The 22,249-nt window shown below is 34.2% G+C and overlaps 2 protein-coding genes across 5 annotated transcripts; both read left to right on the top strand.

Moving 5' to 3' along the window:
• The first annotated feature begins 649 nt into the window (after positions 1 to 649).
• On the top strand, positions 650 to 1,604 carry LOC108212418 (uncharacterized). The gene is made up of 2 exons (XM_017384144.1): positions 650 to 1,168; positions 1,260 to 1,604. Exons 1-2 carry the CDS (start codon positions 650 to 652, stop codon positions 1,602 to 1,604), a joined length of 864 nt encoding a protein of 287 aa, XP_017239633.1.
• A 9,437-nt stretch (positions 1,605 to 11,041) lies between these two features.
• Positions 11,042 to 21,882, top strand: LOC108214344 (ABC transporter G family member 32). Of its 4 annotated transcripts, XM_017386297.2 has the most exons (24): positions 11,042 to 11,444; positions 11,859 to 11,979; positions 12,086 to 12,174; positions 12,308 to 12,392; positions 12,524 to 12,683; positions 12,757 to 12,833; positions 12,926 to 12,979; positions 14,405 to 14,495; positions 14,585 to 14,886; positions 14,963 to 15,244; positions 15,402 to 15,718; positions 15,805 to 15,965; positions 16,044 to 16,147; positions 17,758 to 17,917; positions 18,035 to 18,169; positions 18,266 to 18,357; positions 18,437 to 18,769; positions 18,836 to 19,126; positions 19,468 to 19,551; positions 19,678 to 19,811; positions 19,925 to 20,152; positions 20,422 to 20,593; positions 20,681 to 20,935; positions 21,151 to 21,882. In XM_017386297.2, exons 1-24 carry the CDS (start codon positions 11,170 to 11,172, stop codon positions 21,421 to 21,423), a joined length of 4,275 nt encoding a protein of 1,424 aa, XP_017241786.1. In that variant the 5' UTR covers positions 11,042 to 11,169; the 3' UTR covers positions 21,424 to 21,882. The 4 variants fall into 4 exon arrangements, with proteins under 4 accessions (XP_017241786.1, XP_063944797.1, XP_063944798.1 ...); XM_064088727.1 differs by having other exon boundaries at positions 17,758 to 18,169; positions 21,151 to 21,565; XM_064088728.1 differs by lacking the exons at positions 11,042 to 11,444; positions 11,859 to 11,979; positions 12,086 to 12,174 and having other exon boundaries at positions 12,314 to 12,392; positions 12,531 to 12,683; positions 17,758 to 18,169; positions 21,151 to 21,565.
• Positions 21,883 to 22,249: the final 367 nt, after the last annotated feature.

The raw sequence follows: 22,249 nt of genomic DNA, 5'->3' as shown, positions 1-22,249 counted from the left end.
ATTGAGGTATTAAACATTCATTTATCTAATTAATTATACATTTAACGAGATGTTGGCCAACAAATTCAGGCTCGCGTCAAATGCTTGATAATATGAAGTATGGTATTGGAGCCGTTTGGGTGAGTTTAAAATAAGTGGTTTTTTGCTAAAATAAAAAAGTGAAGTATAAATCAGAAGCAAGTTAATAATTATAAGTGATTAAACTGTTTGAGAAAGAAGTAGAAATATAATTAGAAGTTCGAAAACAAAAACTAGTAATCCTAACTTCTTTTAAGTGCTTCTCGACTTTTTATATAAACGGTATAAATAAGTGCTTATTGTTGGGTTTAATTTTAGTTTAGATAAATAAATAAGTTGTGCTTGTTTTTAGGAGATGATCACCTAGTCTTTCTCTGTTAGTTGCAGTTAGAGTTAGTGTAGTCAGTTAAAGTTAGTGGAGTTGTGTGTCCCTTGTTTTTCTGGTATAAGTTTCTGCACGTTGTAAGGCTTTTATATAAGCCAAAGCTTCTTTAATTAAATGATTGATGAGTTTGTTTTCTGATTATATTTGTGCAAAGCATTAGTTTGTTTTCTAACATGGTATCAGAGCCAAATACATTGTGAGATTTGAGAAAAGTGAGTGTTTGAGAGGAAAAACACCAAAAGGAAAATGGCAGAATCAGGAAATTTCACTGCACCAGCAGTTCCGAAATTCGATGGAGATTACGATCACTGGAGCTTACTCATGGAAAATCTTTTGCGTTCGAAGGAGTATTGGAGTGTCATTGATCCAGGATTTGGTGACCTGAAAGGAATTGAGACTCCGAATGCAACACAGAAGGCTGCACTTGAAGAAGCAAAACTTAAGGATCTGAAGGCAAAGAATTACCTGTTTCAATCAATTGACAAGACCACCTTGAAGACTATCACCCAGAAAGAAACTGCCAAACAATTATGGGATTCTATGAAGGTCAAGTACAAAGGCAGTGCTAGGGTGAAGCGTGCACAACTACAACGGTTACGAAGGACGTTCGAAGTCTTAGAGATGAAAGTTGGAGAAGGAGTGACAGAATACTTTGCAAGAGTCATGGAAACGGTCAATGACATGAGGAACTGTGGAGAAATAATGGATGATGTCAAAATTGTTGAAAAAATTCTCCGAAGTCTCACGGAGAATTTTAATTATGTGGTTTGCTCTATCGAAGAATCAAAAGATATTGATAGTCTTACAGTGGATGAATTGCAGGCGTCATTACTTGTTCATTGTTCATGAACGCAAGGTGACTGAGAAGAAAACTGAAGAACAAGTGCTACAAGTTGAAAACGAGCCAAGGAACGAGCCAAGGAATTTTCGAGGAAGAGGCAAGTGGCCATCTCAACGAGGAAGAAGCAGTTTTAGAGGACGTGGGAGAGGCAGATCATATGTCAACAGATCAGCCATCAATTGTTTTCGATGTGGAAAGGTAGGTCACTATCAATTTGAATGTACAAGCCTAGAGAAAGAGGCCAACTATGTTGAGTTTAATGAAGAGGAAGAATTACTCTTAATGGCGCACACAGACATGGGTGGTGTTGACAGCAACGGGGTATGGTTTCTCGACTCCGGATGCTCGAATCAGAATTGAAGTAGAAGGAATAACACAAGTGGTGACCGATGTTTATTATATTCCAAATCTGACTAGCAATTTGCTGAGTGTGGGACAACTGCAGGAGAAACAGTTGACAATTGTCATAAAAAAATGGTGTGTGCAAGATCTATCATCAACAAAGAGGAGTGATTGTAGAGACACAGATGACAATTAATCGTATGTTTTTAATTAATGCAAAGAAGAAGCCGATGTCCGTGAGCTGTCTCAAGGTAGAGGAAGATGATCTGGGAAATCTTTGGCATAGGAGGTTTGGACACTTAAACAAAAACTCTATTCAGCTTATGCAGAGGAAAGGTGATGTGCTCAAAATATGATTTTGAAATAAATCGCAAGTGCACGATCCCGTTTTAGTAATATAAGATTCGTTCCAAGGACTAAATTTATTTTCGCGAAATCTTAATTTTTAACTTAATCAAATTAGACCAAAAGATTTTGAGATGATTTTTTTTGTCTAAATTAACAATTAAAATAAAAGAAAAGAAAACACCTACAGAAGTTATAATACAAAGAAAATGGCAGGCAGGTGGTGGAAAAATTGAAAAATAAAGCTATACTAGCTGAGCAGATCAAACATATTAATCAATATATATATATAAAGGAGGATGCGGGCGTCTCTAGGATTGTTCGATTCAGTCTTCTGATTTTTCTTAAATTTCGGATAGAAAATATAATTATAATTCAAAAATTCAGGTTTAAGAATTCTGAAAGTAATACAACTCTTTTCTTATCAAATTCTAAAGATGATATAGTTCTTTTCTTATTTGGTATTTCTTATTGAATTCTAAAGATAAGATAATTCTTTTCTTATTTAGTAATCCTAATAGAAATAGGATTATATTTATTCAAACTAACAAAATCATAGATAAAATACAATTTATATTTAAGATTTGTAAGGTAATACGTACAATTTATATTATCGATTTACTCTTATAATTTTCTTAAATTTCGAATAGAAAATAAAGGATTGTAAAGATAATAATCATTAAAAAAACTGATAGCAACAAAAATTAGAACCATAAAAGAATAATAACTTTTAACTAATAAATAGGCATCAAAAAATAAAAAAAATTAACAAATAAAATAATATATAAAAAATAGGAATCATATATTAATTTTATGATAATGTAAATGGGTCTTGATTAGTATTGTGTTTGACGGGCACGGGAGGCGGCCCAAACTAATTTTTATCTAAATAATAATAAATTTTTTATTAGTATTATGTTTGACGGGAAAGTCGCTAAAATAATTTTTATAAAAGAATAATAATTTTTAACTAATAAATTGGAATCAAAAAATAAAAATAATTAACAAATAAAATAATATATAAAAAATAGGTATCATATATTGATTTTATGATAATGTAAATGGTTCTTGATTAGTATATCGTTTGACGGGCACGAGAGGCGGCCCAAACTAATTTTTATCCAAATAATAATAAATTTTCTATTAGTATTATGTTTGACGGTAAAGTCGCTAAAATAATTTTTTATCTATGTTATAATATATTTTTTTGTTACACAATTTAAAATAATCTCTAATTTTGTCATAATTAGAATAATTTTTATTAGTACTGTGTTTGACACTAAAACGACTCAAACAAATATCTAAATTATACTTCCTCCATCCCATTTTAAGTATCCTGTTTAACTTTTGAATGGTTAAATTGACCAAATTTTAACTGAGATTTACACATATAATATAATTTTTAAAAGTAAAAAAAATTATGTCATTATAAAATACATACAATATACTATAAAATGTAATTTTTAGTTTTTCAAAATAATAATGAATTTGTTTTTTATGCTTGGTCAAATTTGGTCAATTTGACCGTTATAAGTCAAAACAGGACGCTTAAAATGGGATGGAGGGAGTAATGTTTTGTTATAAGTATTGTGTTTGACAAGAGAGCGACTCAAACTAATTTTGATCTAAATTATAATATTTAATTTATCATAAAAATAATAATTATGGATTAATATTGTCTTTGACGGGAGTGGGGTTCGAACTAATTTTATTATTAGTATTGTGTTTGACAGGATGATTGCTTAAACAAATTTTTATATCAATTATAATATTTTTTATTTGTGATATGTTTAATGTGAAGATGACTCAAAATAATTTTTATCCTATTATAATTCTAATTCATATCAAAATTTATCACGCCGCCGCGAAGCGCGATATATAAAGGAGGATGCGAGCGTCCTATAATTGCTCGATTCAGTCTTCTGAATTTTCTTAAATTTCGGATAGAAAATATAGTTGTAATTCAAAAAATCAGATTCAAGAATTCTAAAGATGATACAATTCTTTTCTTATTGAATTCTAAAGATGATACAATTCCTTTCTTTTTTATTTAATATTTCTTATTGAATTCTAAAGATGACATAATTCTTTTCTTATTTAATAATCCTAAAAGAAATAAGATTATGTTTAAAAGAAATCAACTTGAAGGATTTCAAAAGTTAATATAATTCTTTTTTTTTCCGGATTATAGAGGTAATACAATTTTTTATTATCTAGGAATGCCAAAAGGAATATGATTATATTTATTTAAACTAATAATCATAGATAAAATACAATTTATATTTAAGATTTGTAAGGTAATACGTACAATTTTTATTTCCGATTTAGTCTTATAATTTTCTTAAATTTCGAATAGAAAATAAAAGATTGTAAAGATAATAATCATTAAAAAACTAATACCAAAAATATTAGAACCATAAAAGAATAATAATTTTAAACTAATAAATAGGAGTCAAAAAATAAAAATAATTAACATATAAAATAATACATATAAAATAGGAATCATATATTGATTTTATGATAATGTTGATTAGTATTGTGTTTGACGGGCACGGAAGGCGGCCCAAACTAATTTTTATCTAAATAATAATAATTTTTCTATTAGTATTATGTTTGACAGGAAAGTGGCTAATATATTTTTTATCTATGTTCTAATTTTTTTTGGTTAAAACGGCAAAATAATTACAAAATAAAATAGAATATATAAAATAGGAATCATATATTGATCTTATAATAATGTAAATGGTTCTTCATTAGTATTGTGTTTGACGGGCACGGGAGGCGGCCTAAACTAATTTTTATCTAAATAATAATAAATTTTCTATTAGTATTATGTTTGACGGGTAAGTGGCTAAAATAATTTTTTGTCCAGGTTATAATATATTCTTTTTGTTAAAACGGTACCGCGGTTCAAATTAATTTTTATCCCGTTATAATCTTTAATTTTATCATAATTAGAATAATTTTATTAGTATTGTGTTTGACAGTAAAATGACTCAAACTAATATCTAAATTATAATGTTTTGTTATTAGTATTGTGTTTGACAAGAGAGCGACTCAAACTAATTTTGATCTAAATTATAATATTTAATTTTATCTTAAAAATAATAATTATTGATTAATATTGTTTTTGACGGGAGGAAAGTTCGAACTAATTTTATTATTAGTATTGTGTTTGACATGATAGCCACTTATACAAATTTTTATACTAATTATAATTTTTTTATTAAAGATATGTTTAACAGGAAGATGATTCAAAATAATTTTTATGCTATTCATATCAAAATTTATAACACCGCCGCGAAGCGCGGCTTTTTTCACTAGTTTATTAATAAAACGAAAACAAAAAGAACGTCATGAAATCGTGGTGGGAAGAATAAGAAAAGAAGGCAGAGGGCTGGTAAAGTAATAATAAAAAAAATGAAAAAAAGAAAAAGTGTGCGACGGCGGGCAAGCAGGAAACAATAGAATAACACGCCAAGTGAAACAAACAGACGCTGGTTCCGTAGACAAAACTACTTATACGGGCTTCGCCGGGATCTATGGAGGTGTCCGGAATAGCTTAAATCTTGCCGGAAAATTAATTTGACCGGAAAATCTAGTCATTCCAAATATAACAAATCAAAGCCCATTAACCTTTAAATCAAATTCAACAACAAATTCTACACTAAAAAGCCCCTAAACTACCCATTTTTTTACCAAAACAAGACTCAAATCAAATCATAACAACTCTAAACTACACCAAATTTCAAATCTAACCTAAACAAAATATTTCTAACATAAACCCACTAACCTCAATTCAAAATCACAAACTAAAATTTACACCCAAAAGCCCCAAAATCAACTACAAGGAGAACACCAAATCTTACCAAACTAACTCCAAATCACATAAAACTTTAAAACTAGCTTATCTACCAAGTTTCTAACAAAACCCCATCAAACTACCAACCAAAATCAAAATCTAGAATACTAAACCATTGAACCCACTAATAATATTGAGAATTAAAAGGGGCTCAATCTAAATACTAAAAAATGCAAGCTTAAAACATATAATTAGGCTCCTTTCAATCCACAAGTAATTTTGAGTCTCATGTGGTTAGAGAAAGATTTCATAGCCTAGAAGTAAAAGTAAAGAGCAAGATTTAAGAACAAAAATGAATACTTGTATTGATATAATAAAAGTGTTTACAAATTTAGAGTGCTACTACTAGATCTACAAAAGAGAGGCTACTAAAAATATGAACTCCTAGGTTTCTTGAAACATGATGGGGAGATGTGTATTTATAGGGGGAAATTAGGGTAGAAGGGGGTGTAGGTGTCCCATCTAGATGCTTCCTTAAGAATATTCCCCTATGATCCTTTTCTTCCCATCTTTTACTCCTTTTTGCTTTATTCTTTTATTTCTTCAAGCTTTTGCAATTTTCCTAAAAAAAAAAACAAATAAACAAATAAATAAGTGAGAACAAGCAATAATTAGGCATTTAAAATATATAAAAATATGCACTTATCAAAAGGACTGGTGGAAGGGTTACCAAATATTAAAGACACGGTCAAGGTTTGCACGATATGCAACATTGGGAAACAACAACGAGGAAAATTTCCAAAGGAAAGCAAATGGAGGGCTGCAGAGAAACTAGAATTAATTCATGCTGATTTGTGCGGACCAATCACTCCAGTTTCTAACAGCGGTAAGCGATACTTACTGGTTTTTGTTGATGATTTCTCGCGAAAAACTTGGATATTTTTCCTTGTAGATAAAGCTGAAACTTTTGAAACTTTCAAAGCCTTCAAAACCTTTGTAGAAAAGGAAGCCAAAACTGTCATTCGAGGACTACGAACGGATAGGGGTGGTGAATTCAATTCTGAAAAATTCAACAAGTTCTGCAGCGATCAAGGAATAAAACGCCAACTAACAGCAGCATACACTCCTCAACAAAATGGAGTGGCAGAGAGGAGAAACCGAACAATCATGAACATGGTGCGTTGTTTACTCTCCGAAAAGGAAATGCCGAGATTTTTATGGCCAGAAGCAGCGAGGTGGACAGCTCATGTTTTAAATCGAAGTTTCACCAAGGCAGTAAAAGGCATGGTGCCAGAAGAGAGATGGACAGGACTCAAGCCGGGAGTTGCTTACTTTAGAGTTTTTGGATCAATTGGTCATGTTCACATTCCTGAACAGAAACGGATAAAGCTCGACGATCGTAGTCACAAATGTATTTTGCTTGGTGTTAGTGATGATGAAATAAGTGAAACAAAGGCCTATCGACTCCTTGATCCAATCACAAAGAAGATTATCATTAGCAGGGATGTCATATTTGATGAAAGCTCTAAGTGGGAGTGGAATCTACACAACTCATCAGAGCATAACGCTCTTGCTTGGGGAGATGATGGAGTTTGTGAAGAAGAAGATACTGATGAAGAAAATTGTGCTGCAGAACCAGATGAAGGAAATGATCAAGAGAATGGTGAAAATGTCGAAGATGAAACAGAATCTTCACGGACAGGATCACAAAGGGTAAGGAGAGAACCTGGATGGATGCGTGATTTTGTAAGCGGAGAAGAATTAGACGAAGAAGAATTCACCAATTTTGCTATGAACGTTTGTTATGCTGATCCAGTAAACTATAATGAGGCTGCAAAAGAAGTAAAGTGGAGAAATGCTATGAAGTTGGAGATTCAGTCAATAGAAAAGAACAATACCTGGGAGCTTGTAAATCTGCCATCTCATGCAAAGAAAATCGGGGTCAAATGGGTATACAAAACAAAGCTTAATGCAGAAGGGAAGGTTGAAAAGTGCAAGGCTCGGTTGGTCGCAAAAGGGTATGCGCAAACAGCAGGAGTGGACTACACTGAAGTCTTTGCACCAGTTGCTCGTTGGGATACAATCAGAAGTCTCTTAGCAGTAGCAGCTCATAAAGGATGGTGTGTTCATCAACTAGACGTCAAGAGTGCATTCTTGTACGGTGAACTAAAGGAGGAAGTTTATGTAGATCAGCCTGAAGGGTTTATCAAAGTTGGGGAGGAAGACAAAGTATATCGACTAAGAAAGGCTCTCTACGGTCTAAAACAGGCCCCGAGAGCATGGTTTAGAAGAATTGAGAGTTATTTCATGAAGGAAGGATTCCAGAAAAGCAACTATGATCACACCTTATTTTTGAAGAAAGCAGGAAATGGAATCTTAATGGTAAGCCTTTATGTCGATGATCTAATATTCACTGGAAATGATGAGCTCATGATTGCAGAATTCAAGGCTTCAATGAAAAGGGAGTTTGAGATGACAGACATGGGGAAAATGAGTTTTTTTCTTGGAGTAGAGGTTCGTCAAACCACTGATGGTATACACATCTGTCAGAAGAAATATGCCAAAGAAGTTCTTGAAAGATTTAATATGTGGAGCTGCAATGCTGTCAAGAATCCAATTGTTCCAGGAACAGTTATTTCAAAGGAAGGGAGTAATCGAGTCGATGCAACACTTTATAAGCAGCTGGTTGGGTGTCTCATGTATCTGACGGTAACACGACCTGATCTAATGTTTGTAGTATGCTTAGTATCTCGTTTTATGGCTGATCCTAGGGAAGAGCATATGTTGATTACTAAAAGGATACTGAGGTACTTGAAGGGAACGTTGGATTTTGGAATTTTCTATGGAAAGACATTAAACACGAATCTTCTGGGTTACACAGATAGTGATTATGCTCGCGATTTAGATGACAGAAAGAGTACTTCTGGGTACGTGTTTATGCTTAATGGGGCAGCAATTTGTTGGAGTTCACGGAAACAAGACATAGTTACTTTGTCCTCTACCGAAGCTGAGTATGTTGCTGCAACATCAGCAGCATGTCATTGCATTTGGCTTAAAGGATTATTGCAGGAACTAGGTGCTGTAGGTGCAGTGTGCATTGATATTTTATGTGATAACAGCTCAGCGATTAAGTTGTCAAAGAATCCAGTTATGCATCGAAGGACAAAACACATTGATGTAAGGTTTCACTACTTGCGTAACTTGTCGGAGGAAGGAGCTATGCAGCTGGTTTTCTGTGGAACAAATGATCAAATTGCAGACATAATGACCAAACCAATCAAACTGGAACAGTATGTGAAGCTCAGGAATCTGCTCGGAGTTCAGAAGCTGGTTAGCATTTCAGTTTAAGGGGAGGATTTGTTGGGTTTAATTTTAGTTTAGATAAATAAATAAGTTGTGCTTGTTTTTAGGAGATGATCACCTAGTCTTTCTCTGTTAGTTGCAGTTAGAGTTAGTGTAGTCAGTTAAAGTTAGTGAAGTTGTGTGTCCCTTGTTTTTCTGGTTTATGGTTTCTGCACGTTGTAAGGCTTTTATATAAGCCAAAGCTTCTTTAATTAAATGATTGATGAGTTTGTTTTCTGATTATATTTGTGCAAAGCATTAGTTTGTTTTCTAACACTTATAACTTATAAATTCAGAAGCCGGGCTTATAAGTGATTGTCAAACACTACCATTGTCTCGAACTTAAATACCTGTATTTGTTTTTGCAAGTCGATTTTGTCAACCAAGAAATTAAACTTCAATATATATATACTTGACACAAAGAGAATCATATAGACTAGCTTAGCGCTATTCCACTTAAATTCCATCTTCTCCTCTGTCGCTGCCCCAACTGTCTCACGATTGATGATCCCGCGATCTCTCGTACTAAAAACCAATGCATTGACGTTGTAATAAACGTACCAAGACTTGCATGTATACCTGCAAGTCAAAGTTGTCTATCCACTCTATTTTGAAATTGTGCAAGTTTATCCCTCCATGCATGTGTAATGGATTTCGATATACTAGTACATCATAATACAGTTTTTTTCTTTTTCTTTTTCTTTTTGTAATGTTACTCCTTGTCCGAGAGAGTTTTACAATTTTGTCTCTTTTTAATGTAGATTATATTTTGGACATATGCTAATATTTCGTCTATTATCAAATATTGACCTTTTTACTAATTAAATATCTGTTTATTAAAAGGGTTATTGCCTATCAAACCCAACTCTCAGTAATTATTATAAATATATAGTATTTGATTAAACATTACACATTATTTATTCATTATTTTTAAAATCCAAAAGTTGCATATTAAAATAGATAAAATATACTTTGTAATGATATAAGTTTTTTTTTAATATATAATATATTAAATTTCAGTCATCGTATAGTCAATTTGACTGGTGAAGATGTAAAAAGGGACATAGCTAGTATTTAGCTGCATTGAACACACATCCATCTTTTTTATAATGCTAAACTTTAGAAAAAATGGCTTCAAATCTCAAATATTCTTAAAGTAATGTCCAACATAACAGAGTTAAAAAAAAATGACCTCAAATATCAGTTAGAGACGCTGATAATCTAGCGTTTTCAATTTTGGGATGAAAACGTTAAATCATGTAGCGTTTTGTTGTTTTAACCCCAGCAAAACGCTACATCATGTAGCGTCTGTTAGGATTAATTTAATTACACGCTAGACGATGTATACCGTTCTGTTAGGATAATCTAACAGAACGCTACATTGTTTGGCTTTTTTTTTTTTATGAATAATCAAAACGCTAGATAATCTAGTGTTACTAAATGGTATTTGGGGTTATTTTTCTGAAATTTGATATTTAGAACATTAATGATAAATATACGGGGATTCAGGGCCAACAGCAAGTTAGACCGATCCCTCAAATTCAACTTAAAACATTTAGAAATTACAATTTCCATTATCCAAATATATCATTCTAATCTCCAAAATTTATTATCCATAAAAATTTCTGTTAATAGGAAAATTTATTGTCATCTAATTTCCACACTCAACTTGTATAATTTATGGAGTTAAATTTTAATTCAATGAGATTAACCCAGAAACACCCTTATATTATTAGATGAAAATCTAGTTGGATTTGGCGGTTGGGCGCTTAAACCAGCTTTGCATGCAATTTTAAAACACCCACGCAATATTAGCAGCAAGCAAACAAAGCTTCTCACAAGTGAAAAACAGAAAAGAGAAGAAAAAGTGGGTTTCTAGAGAGATAAACCAAAAACAGAGGAGAGAGAGTAAGACGCCATTAATGCTGGCCTCACCTACCTATCAGCTCTCTCGCTCATATAAGCAGCAAGTAGATAGATACATTAATGTTACGTATGGCGTAAACTCGTCCTCCTCTTCTTCTCACATCTCCTCTTATCTTCTTCATTTCCACAGAGTACTCCACTCTTGCAAGTTAGGGCTTGTTGATTGCGATGTGGAACTCGTCGGAGAGTGTGTCGGTGAGGTCGGCGTCGTTCAGGGAGGCGGCGGACGACGAGGAGGCGTTGCAGTGGGCGGCGTTGGAGCGGTTGCCGACGTATAATCGTGTACGGAAGGGAGTGTTTAAGAACATTGTGGGCCAGCTTGTGGAGATTGATGTGCAGAAGCTTCAGGTTGAGGAACGGAAAGTTGTGTTGAATCGGTTGGTGGAGTCGGTTGAGGATGATTGGGAGAGGTTTTTTCACCGGATTCGACACCGGTTTGATAAGTAATTTACACTCCCGTGCTCAAATTTGTCGATTTTTAGTCTGGTTTCTGATAGCGATTGTTAAAATTTGTTTAAATGAGTTTACGGGGGCGGGAGTACTTGAACCCGAGACCCTCTGATACCATGTCAAGTAACCGGCCTGGAGGATGACCAAACATGATCTTATATTATTCTACGATTTATTTGTTGTTACTGATTTTTGAAGTTTTTGGATTTTTGATGTTTCATTGTTTCCAGCAATGGCTGAAGTTCAAAATTTTGTGATACGATTAATAATTTTTTAAATTAATTTTCTCAAGTTTAAATGAGGTTAATTAGTACTGTGTACCGGTGATTTTGAATATTATGGGTGTTAAAAGTTTGATTGATTACAGTAATTGAATATTTTTTGGTAACCTTTGTACAATTTTGCAGAGTTGATTTGCAGTTTCCGAAAATTGAAGTTCGATTCCAGAATCTGAATGTTTACACATATGTGCATGTTGGGAGTCGAGCACTGCCTACTATTACCAACTTTATGTTTAACATGACCGAGGTAAGGTTTATGCAGATTGTGCTGGGATGGATATATATATATATATATTTAGTATTGATTAACTCTGGCTTGATTTGATGTGTTTTGGTTTTTTGTTGTTATCAAGGCTCTATTACGACAGTTAAGGATTTACCGGCCTAAGAGAAGAAAATTGTCGATATTGGATAATATGAGTGGAATAATTAGACCTTCTAGGTACTTATTTCTTCTACTTTACATAATTTTTGGCAGCTGGTTGGGTTTCAATTGCAGTTTTAGTCTTTGATTGTGTATTTTTCTATGGCAATCCTTAATCACTTATGTGATAATTAATGATGTTTATTTGAAGATTGACACTGCTTTTGGGTCCTCCAAGTTCTGGAAAGACGACACTGCTGCTGGCCCTTGCTGGTCGCCTTGGACAAGATTTGCAGGTTTCACGTTTGTTCTTAATGTGTAATTTTTGGTTCATTTAACAGGACAATTGGAAGTGACATTTTTTTTATTAGGTCAGCAGTAGTCTTATTAAATTTTTTTGTTCTCTAATACCTTAATTTCTTCGAAGATGTCAGGGAATATTACTTACAACGGACATAGTTTAAAAGAGTTTGTTCCACAGAGGACATCTGCCTACGTTAGTCAACAAGATTGGCATGTGCCAGAGATGACTGTGAGAGAAACACTTGATTTCTCAGCACGTTGTCAGGGTGTTGGATGTAAATATGGTAAGTCATGACCTCTGGGAGATTGTACATGTGTGTTGGTCACCAAGATGATAAACCATAAGTTTTGCAACAGATATGCTTGAGGAGCTTGCAAGAAGAGAGAAGAGGGCTAGTATCAAACCTGATGAAGATCTTGATATATTTATGAAGGTGTCGTAGCTGCCTTAATCGCCTTAAGTAATTCAGCAAACCTCTGATCTTCTGTTAATTTTGTACCATAAACTTTTCAACTGTCATTACAGGCATCAGCATTAGGAGGACAGGAGACGAGTCTAATTGTGGAGTACATATTAAAGGTATGTTCTTTGTGGACTTACTTTCACAGTATTTCTGATGCAACTGGTGTTCCAAATTCTACTTTTTTACTGTGTTCTGAATTTCGATCGCTACGGGACTTTTTGTTCACCGACTTGGAATCGTTTTATGCTTTTTCTTGCACTGCCTGCTGCTGCAGTTATTATTACTGAACATACAGGTTGCAGGAGTAAGTTCAATGATGTGTGATTAGAGAACTATGCGTAAAATGCAATAAAATTTGGATGGGGAATCATTACATATATTTGAACGGGTTTTGAAAACTCGATGTTCTTATTTATTTGAATATGACCATTAAGCATTGGGGGGATGTAGAACGGAGGTTTTTTATTCAGCAGTTTATATGGATAAGTTGGCCTATAATATGAAGGTTTTCTATGGAAACTGAAAAAAAAAATCTTTGGAAAGAGAAGTTGAAGATACCAGTGCCTAATTTTTCGAGTAAGTCATACAATATACATCTATTCGGTTGGATGTTGGACAGCTGAATGGTTGAAGAAGCTTTAAAAGGTTTCCAAAATGTCTATAGCTTATGCATCTTGTCAAGTAGACCTGTTTTTACATCATATGTAGTAAAAGAAAGGTATGAGATGCTAACGGCATTACCAACTACTAAGAAAAGCTAGGTGAGTAACAGATTGATTTCTGGGAATACAAGATTGCACAAAGTCACGAACTATGGGAAGTAATAGGATGATCTAGGTAAGATCAAACTATTCATATCCATTACAAATGATCTACTTAAGCATGCCAAAGAGTTTTGACTTTTGGTGCAGTTATAACACCGTGCAATTGTGCACTAACCAGTACTAGTGATGTATTACATGATTGAAGCAGCTCCCACAGAACTCTCTCATTATCACCCATGAGGGCTTGCCACAAAATTATATGTGTGTTTACATTCATGAATCAGTGGCAAATATTATTTGTTGAAAAGATCCATAATGAAGGAACATGCACTTCTCTGTGTTCAGTTTTCTTCTTCATAATATGTTCAAAGTTTTATTTCACTCTGCAGTATGTACTGTTTTTAATTAAACAAAGAAATGCATTGCAAAGTTCAACCCCTAAATTATGATAATAATAAGAAGTTGCATATGATAACTGATATCCGTCCTAGGTTACTGCACTTTATCCAGTGTTAATTGTTGTTAGAATATAATAATCCTGGTAAAAATCCTTTTCCTAACAGCTTGAGGTTTCAGGAGAACTGGTACTTAACAATTGTGTACGAGAAAAAGGCCGTACATATGCGTGTCTATATAAGGAATTAGTGTAATTTATATGAACTAGTTGAATTTTGCTAATGATAAAGTGAGGTCATTGCATTGGAATCTACTGCTTTTGAAAGCCTTGGATTTTAAATTTTTACAGCTCTCTGAAGTTCTAAAATTTATATGACAAAGATTTTAGGGTTGGATCTATGTGCTGACACTTTGGTTGGAGATGAAATGCTCAAAGGAATCTCTGGAGGACAAAAAAAGCGGCTTACTACAGGTACATTCATTATCATTGATGCTTCTTCATTTATAATGCTTATTATATATTGTTCTTTTTTATGCTTACTCAAGTCATGTGTATGCCAGGTGAATTATTAGCGGGTCCATCAAGAGTCCTGTTCATGGATGAGATATCAAATGGGCTTGACAGTTCAACTACTTACCAAATCATCAAGTATCTCAGGCATTCCAGTCATGCACTTGATGGGACCACTGTGATTTCTTTGCTTCAACCTGCTCCTGAGACGTATGAGTTGTTTGATGATATAATTCTTCTCTCCGAGGGTCAAATTGTGTATCAGGGGCCTCGTGATTCTGCCCTTGGATTCTTTGCATCAATGGGATTTCAATGCCCTGAACGAAAGAATGCAGCGGACTTCCTTCAAGAAGTAAGTAATATCATAGTTTCAAATGTGTTTTTAGTTTGTCACTCAGTACCTTATATATAAAGACGACATGGCCCAGGTTATATCGAAAAAGGACCAAGAGCAGTATTGGGTTGTTCATGATCGCCCCTATCATTATATATCCGTGCTGAAGTTTGCTGAAGCCTTTCGTTCATATCAATTGGGAAAGAATTTAGGCGAAGAACTAGACATTCCATTTGATAGACGTTATAATCATCCTGCAGCACTGTCAACCTCTCAGTACGGAATTTCAAGGATTGAGCTTCTTAAGACGAGCTTTGATTGGCAATTGCTACTAATGAAACGAAACTCGTTTATTTATGTTTTCAAGTTCATTCAGGTGATTACTATTTCTGTTATCTGTACTTAAATTGATATTAAAGAGTCAAATCCTTTGTGAGTCTCTTTCACCTGTGGTTATTATTTCCTATAAGCATAAGCCTGATGGAAAAACATATTTATGCATGTATCTCACTCACTATATTGCTGCATTACAGCTCTTCTTTGTTGCTTTAATTACCATGAGTGTTTTCTTTCGGACAACTCTTCACCATAATACAATTGATGATGCTGGGCTATATCTCGGGGAACTTTACTTTTCTATGGTCATTATTCTTTTCAATGGATTTACGGAGGTTCCAATGTTGGTAGCGAAGCTGCCGGTGCTTTATAAGCATAGAGATTTGCACTTCTACCCAGCCTGGATTTATACACTTCCTTCCTGGGTCTTAAGCATTCCAATATCACTCATAGAATCTGGTTTTTGGGTCATGATCACGTATTACGTGGTTGGATTTGATCCTAATATTGTTAGGTAAGATTCCTCTAAAAGTTGCGTTGTTTATTATGATTCTCTGAGCTGTATATCCGAAGTCTGTAACCCTAATTATCAACCTGCAGCTTTTTTCGACAATTCCTTTTGTATTTCTTCCTACATCAAATGTCAATTTCTCTTTTTCGTCTAATGGGAGCCTTGGGACGAAATATGATAGTTGCTAATACTTTTGGATCTTTTGCCATGTTAATTGTAATGGCTCTTGGTGGATATGTGATCTCGAGAGGTAAAGGGAAGTAATATATATTATTATCTTTCACTTAATCATGTAAATTTACTAATTGTTCTGATATCACGGCAATAGCTAGCATCCCCAAATGGTGGATCTGGGGCTTCTGGATTTCTCCTCTTATGTATGGTCAAGCTGCATCTTCCGTCAATGAATTTCTTGGACATTCATGGGATAAGGTAATATATTTGTATGAACAACTGGTCAATTCTTGTTATTGAAAAGTTGAAAGTCAACCTTGAATCCATCTGCGAAGAACATTATCTATTGTGAAAATAAACAATCCTATCTAAAAAGTAACAGTATGAGTTAATTGCAAAATACATCCCTTTGGTTTGGCTTTATTACCTAAACTTTAGGTAATTGCACAGTGCATCCCTCAATGTTTAACAGTTTAAGAGTGCCACATGTTGAACCCTTTTGGCCATTTTCATCTATTTTGACCTATCACTGTTTTCAGTTAACAAGGTATAATAGATTGAAGAACCTATAATATGTCATTCTAGTTAATTCCTAAGTCTATTTCAAATGCGGCGCACAAACATGTTAAGGGATGCATTTTGCAATTTTCTAAAGTTTAGGTAACAAAGGGTAATGTAGGCTTTTAGGCTTAGTTGCTTTCTATTTATAGGAGCTACAGCGGACAATAAAAGATCAGATAGTAACCAAAAGGTTTTTTCAATGACTCCACAACCACTCTAGTCCAAAGAAGGTGGAATTTAAACCTTGACCATTGCTGAGGTAGGTCATAGGTGTATATGGAAACTGTCAAGTTCTTACTTGAAGTGAAGAGCTGATGCACAGTTGCCTGTTACAGGTGCTAACTGATGGTCAATTTCTGAATCTAGCTGCACAGAACAATATAACAGTCCTACTTAGAAAAGAAAGTAAACAATGCTCAATATTGAGTTTATGGTAGTTTTTTCTAGATTGTATGCCACCCTTATTCCAAAGTGTGATTTATTGTGCTGGTAAAAGAATTTAAAGTTAAATTATGGCTTCAGTGTTATGTTTGGATGCTGATATACCTTATAGCTGCATCAACTAATAATGTATGTGTGTAATTAATACATGTAAGGAATAGTATACAAGATGTTGTCACACAAATGGAGTTTATGCTTACTATTAGGAGGAGCCATTGCTGCCCAAAAAAGATTAAGCGCTAAACTAAAAGGATTGTCTTACATGGTCCGACAACCACTTCTATCCAGAGAGGGTGGTGTTTAATCCTTAAGCCTGGCTGAAATAGGTAAGGAAATTGTCAAGGACTTCCTTGAAGTGAAGAGCTGATGCCAAATGATTATATCTTCTGATCTCCGACCTTCTTTTGGTGATGTTTAATAAGCCAAATCTGCTCTGACTGCTGAGTAACAACATAAATACATTGACCCGAGTCTATATATATGAGTCACATGTTTATGCTATATGGAAAAAAGGTTTGCATCAGTGTTTCAAATAGTATCAGATCTTTGCTGACTGTTGAATAACAAATGTAACACATATTGACTTAAGTATCTATGGGTTGGCAGCATCTTGGTGTCATTCAGATACAAAATGTGCCTAATAATTGAAATTGACATTTGTTTTTATTTTTTTGACAAGTACATGCTATTTATTTATTTATTGTATCTAGTAGATACTATATTTGTAAATGCTGTCATAATGCACAAAGATTAGCCTTGTTCTTGGATTCGACTGCAGCTATTAATTTGAATTATTATTACCTCAAGGTAGAGCATTATTTTATCTACATGGAATCTCATAACTTGTAACACCCTCATTCATGCAGAAAATTGGGAGCAATTCTACTATGCGTTTAGGTGACCAATTACTCAAAGCACGTAGTTTGTTTCGTCAGAGTTATTGGTATTGGATTGGTGTTGCTGCTTTGCTTGGATATACACTTCTGTTTAATATCCTTTTCACCTTCTCCCTAACTTACCTCAACCGTAAGCCTTCCCTCCCTTTTAAATTATGGTTAGAACCTAAAAGTTTTTTGTCTCCAAATATCAAGAATACACGGAAAGACACATATGAAGTTATTAATGTTCTGGTAATGTCTGTAGCTTTGGTGAAGCAGCAGGCAGTTGTTTCTGAAGAAGAGCTCCAAGAAAGAGATAATAGAAAAAAAGGTGTAAGTGAAACTAAAGTCGTTAATATTCAGCTAAGAGAATATTTGGAGCATTCAGGTTCACTAACTGGTAGGAAATACTCCATTCTTTTATAGATTCACTCTTTTTGTTTGTTAAAAGCTGCAATAATCTGTTACAAAATTTTAATTTAAAGTCTTTGGACAGGAAAAAGTTTTGATCAGAGAGGCATGGTTCTTCCTTTTCAACCACTTTCGATGTCTTTCAGCAATATTAGTTACTATGTTGATGTACCTTTGGTCTGTAAACTTCTACATCTCTTAATCTACATTAGTGAGTCGTCTTCAATAAACGCGTCTCAGTCTAGTTTTGTTACAGGAATTAAAGCAGCAAGGAGTTAGTGAGGAAAGATTGCAGCTGTTAGTTGATATCACTGGAGCATTTAGGCCAGGTGTCCTTACTGCTTTAGTTGGAGTTAGTGGTGCTGGAAAGACCACCCTCATGGATGTATTAGCTGGCAGAAAAACGGGTGGGGTTATTGAAGGGACGATTAAAATATCGGGTTATCCAAAAAAGCAGGAAACTTTTGCTAGAATATCTGGTTACTGTGAGCAGAATGACATTCATTCACCATGCCTTACTGTTCATGAATCACTTTTATTTTCTGCATGGCTCCGTTTACCATCAGAAGTTGACATTGTTACACAAAAGGTAAAAAGTTGAGCATGCTTTCCGTTGTATGTTTTAGGTTATAATCTGATCAATTAAATTTACCAGGCTTTTGTTGAGGAGGTGATGGAACTTGTAGAGCTCACTCCATTAAAAGGCGCTTTGGTTGGTCTGCCAGGTGTTGATGGCTTGTCAACGGAGCAAAGAAAAAGACTAACCATTGCAGTTGAGTTGGTGGCTAATCCTTCTATAGTTTTCATGGACGAGCCTACATCAGGACTGGATGCAAGGGCTGCTGCAATTGTAATGAGGACTGTGAGGAATATCGTAAATACAGGGAGAACAATTGTTTGCACAATACATCAACCCAGCATAGACATTTTTGAATCCTTTGACGAGGTATTTATTTCAGTAATTGCTATAAATATTGACGGGGATTGTGAAGTACGTGCATTTCTGTGCTATAAAAAACAAGTTGAGGAAACTTATCCCAGCTCTTAGATCATCTAGTCAAAAATCTCTAGATTTATTAAGAACCAGATAAAGAGTATAATAGGACATAGAACACGCACCTGACTCCCTAATTATAGTCATTTAGTTCAGCTCAAAATTTCTGCTGCTTAACTTCCTTTTTTTTCCCTTTTTAGAGTAGTAATATAATGTTAGATATCATAATTGTGAAACCTTACACAGTAAATAATCATTTTATGATATCTTCCAAATTCAATCCACGATGGCAGCTTGTATTTATGAAGAGGGGAGGAGAGCTCATATATGCAGGCCCACTTGGCCCCAGGTCTTACAAACTTGTAGATTATTTGGAGGTTTGCTACTTTTTATATTATCTTTCCTTTTTTGTGAATTTACTTGAACACATCTGTATCATTTGACTTCTTGATATCCTTAAAATATTTATTTTCTACAATTATCTGTCTTGCCTGTATCTCTAGGCAATACAGGGAGTACCAAAGATACGACCTGACCAGAATCCTGCTACATGGATGTTAGAGGTCACTTCATCAATGGAAGAAAATCGTCTTGGTGTGGACTTTGCAGAGATATACCGAAGATCAAATCTCTATCAGTATGTGCTGCTTCTGAGAAATGGAATCTGATTTCTACCTTTTATATCTTTTAGTATGCTAGATATTATTTGTGAACAGAAAAAATTAAGTATAGTTGTACATTTTGCCTCAGACGTAACAAAGGACTGGTTGAAAGGCTGAACAGATTAAATATCAATGCAAAAGAACTGAACTTCCCAACCAAGTATTCGCAGTCAAAAATGGATCAGTTTCTAGCTTGTCTTTGGAAGCAAAACCTGTGTTATTGGAGAAATCCACAATACTCTGCAGTTCGCTTTTTCTACACCGTCATTATTTCACTGATGCTTGGTACAATCTGTTGGAGATTTGGCTCCAAAAGGTGTTTTTCAGATCTTTTTTGTTATGTTTTCATCAGCCTTCTCTTGTTCAGTGATTAATATTACAAATAACATTGTGGTCATGAATTTCCCGTCTTTTTTGCTTTGTGTGACCATATATAACTTATATAGAAATGTTGTATTTTTTTTCTTTGAAGTGCTAACAGGATAGAATTAACTCACAGCGACTGCTTTCTATCAGAATCTATTTTTTTAATTTAATTAGTGTTTCAAATTTATCTCACATTCAGATTTTCACTCTTTCAAATAGGGATAACCAACAGGATATCTTTAATGCCATGGGATCCATGTATGTAGCAGTCCTGTTTATTGGTGTCACCAATGGAGGTGCTGTTCAACCAGTTGTTTCTGTCGAAAGATTTGTTTCATACAGAGAGAGAGCTGCAGGGATGTATTCTGCTCTACCATTTGCACTTGCTCAGGTGCGCTTATGGCATATCATTTCATCATTAAAATTGTATCATCGCTGTTTGAAATGTACTTTTTCATGAAATGCTGTTGATTTGTAGGTTGCCATTGAGTTCCCTTATGTGCTTGGGCAAGCACTCATATACAGTACGGTGTTCTACGCAATGGCTTCATTTGAGTGGACTTTTTACAAATTTGCATGGTACATCTGTTTTATGTATTTCACTATGCTATACTTCACCTTCTATGGAATGATGACGACAGCAGTCACACCGAATCACAATGTAGCTTCCATCATCGCTGCTCCGTTTTATATGCTTTGGAACCTTTTCAGTGGATTTATGATACCTCACAAGGTACAAGTAAAAGTACCTGTCTTTCTTAGTTCTTAAAATTGACATAAAAACAAGTTTACAATATAGCAAGGCATTTTTGGTAGTCATGAGGCAAGCACAATTCAATATTATATTAATAAATGAATTTTGCGAGTAATTTAGAAGCTCCATGAAAAATTGAAATATCTGAGTATTATGTACATCATCTGAACTTTTTTGTGTCCGCTGTTAAACAGAACATTCCTATTTGGTGGAGATGGTATTACTGGGCAAACCCTGTCGCTTGGACTCTTTACGGTCTTGTGGTTTCTCAATATGGTGATAGTGATGTACCTATAAAGCTTTCTGATGGAGTAACAGTGCTGCCAGCAAAGTTGTTAATCAAGCATGTCTTCGGGTTCAGGCATGATTTTCTCGGCATTGCTGGTATCATGGTGGTTGGCTTCTGCGTCTTATTCGCCCTTATATTTGCCTATGCAATCAAAACCTTCAACTTTCAGAAGAGATGATATTCGACTTATCTTTCTTCTACACTATCTTAAAAAAGATGCATCAACGGGTATGGTAAGAGGTCCCCATACGAGATTCAATCGTGATGAAATTGTACATAATTTGCTTAAATTTAGAGTGAACATCATTCAAGAGATGGAGATATTCGTTTACACACGTCATACGATCATGCGAGCTTTGATTGAGAGAAGTTTGCAGAGGCAATCTGAGGCTGCTGCTTCAGTTGAATATGTTGTGCATAGACATCACCTGAGCAATAATGTCACATTTGGACTGTGAGAAGTGGAAACTTATATAGTATAAGTTAGAAATGTTTGTAGTCTTTTAAATTTGATACGATTGCCTCTTACAAGTTATAAACATACTAGATCTGTTTTTTTCGTATATTAAACATGTAATAAGGGTTCTGTTTACCAAGTTTGATGGTGTTTGTTATCGAATTCCTCAAATTTTGTTGACGTTCCTTCCTTTTAATCGTTTCATAATACTTGATTTAATTGTGTTTGTTAGCAAATGTATCATCGAGAACAATTAATTGTTTCGTTTACTCGGTTTAATTCTTTGTAAATGTATTAAGTGTATATGGTCCACAACAATTATCATTTTTTTTTTTTTTGTTCAATTGTGTAATGGTACAAAACAATTAATCATTTTGTTTACTCAGTTCAATAATATTTGTTTACAAATATCACAGGTGTTTGTTTGGTTCGAACAATTAGTTAATTTGTTTATTAGATTCAGTTGTGTTTGTTTGCAAATGTATCGACCATACAATTAATTATTATGTTTACTCGATTCAATTGTGTAATGGTCCGGAAGAATTAA

Source organism: Daucus carota, chromosome 3 (genome assembly GCF_001625215.2).
Source record: "Daucus carota subsp. sativus chromosome 3, DH1 v3.0, whole genome shotgun sequence".
Classification (NCBI taxonomy): Eukaryota; Viridiplantae; Streptophyta; class Magnoliopsida; order Apiales; family Apiaceae; genus Daucus; species Daucus carota.
This window is presented reverse-complemented; position numbering and strand designations above follow the sequence as displayed.

Coding starts and splice junctions, on each gene's coding strand:
- LOC108212418 (XM_017384144.1), top strand. CDS start 650: ATGGCAGAATCAGGAAATTTCACTGCACCAGCAGTTCCGAAATTCGAT. Junction 1,169..1,259: donor CGGAGAATTTTAATTATGTG/GTTTGCTCTATC, acceptor CATGAACGCAAG/GTGACTGAGAAGAAAACTGA.
- LOC108214344 (XM_064088727.1), top strand. CDS start 11,170: ATGTGGAACTCGTCGGAGAGTGTGTCGGTGAGGTCGGCGTCGTTCAGG. Junction 11,980..12,085: donor TTATGTTTAACATGACCGAG/GTAAGGTTTATG, acceptor GTTGTTATCAAG/GCTCTATTACGACAGTTAAG. Junction 18,358..18,436: donor ACTATGTTGATGTACCTTTG/GTCTGTAAACTT, acceptor GTTTTGTTACAG/GAATTAAAGCAGCAAGGAGT.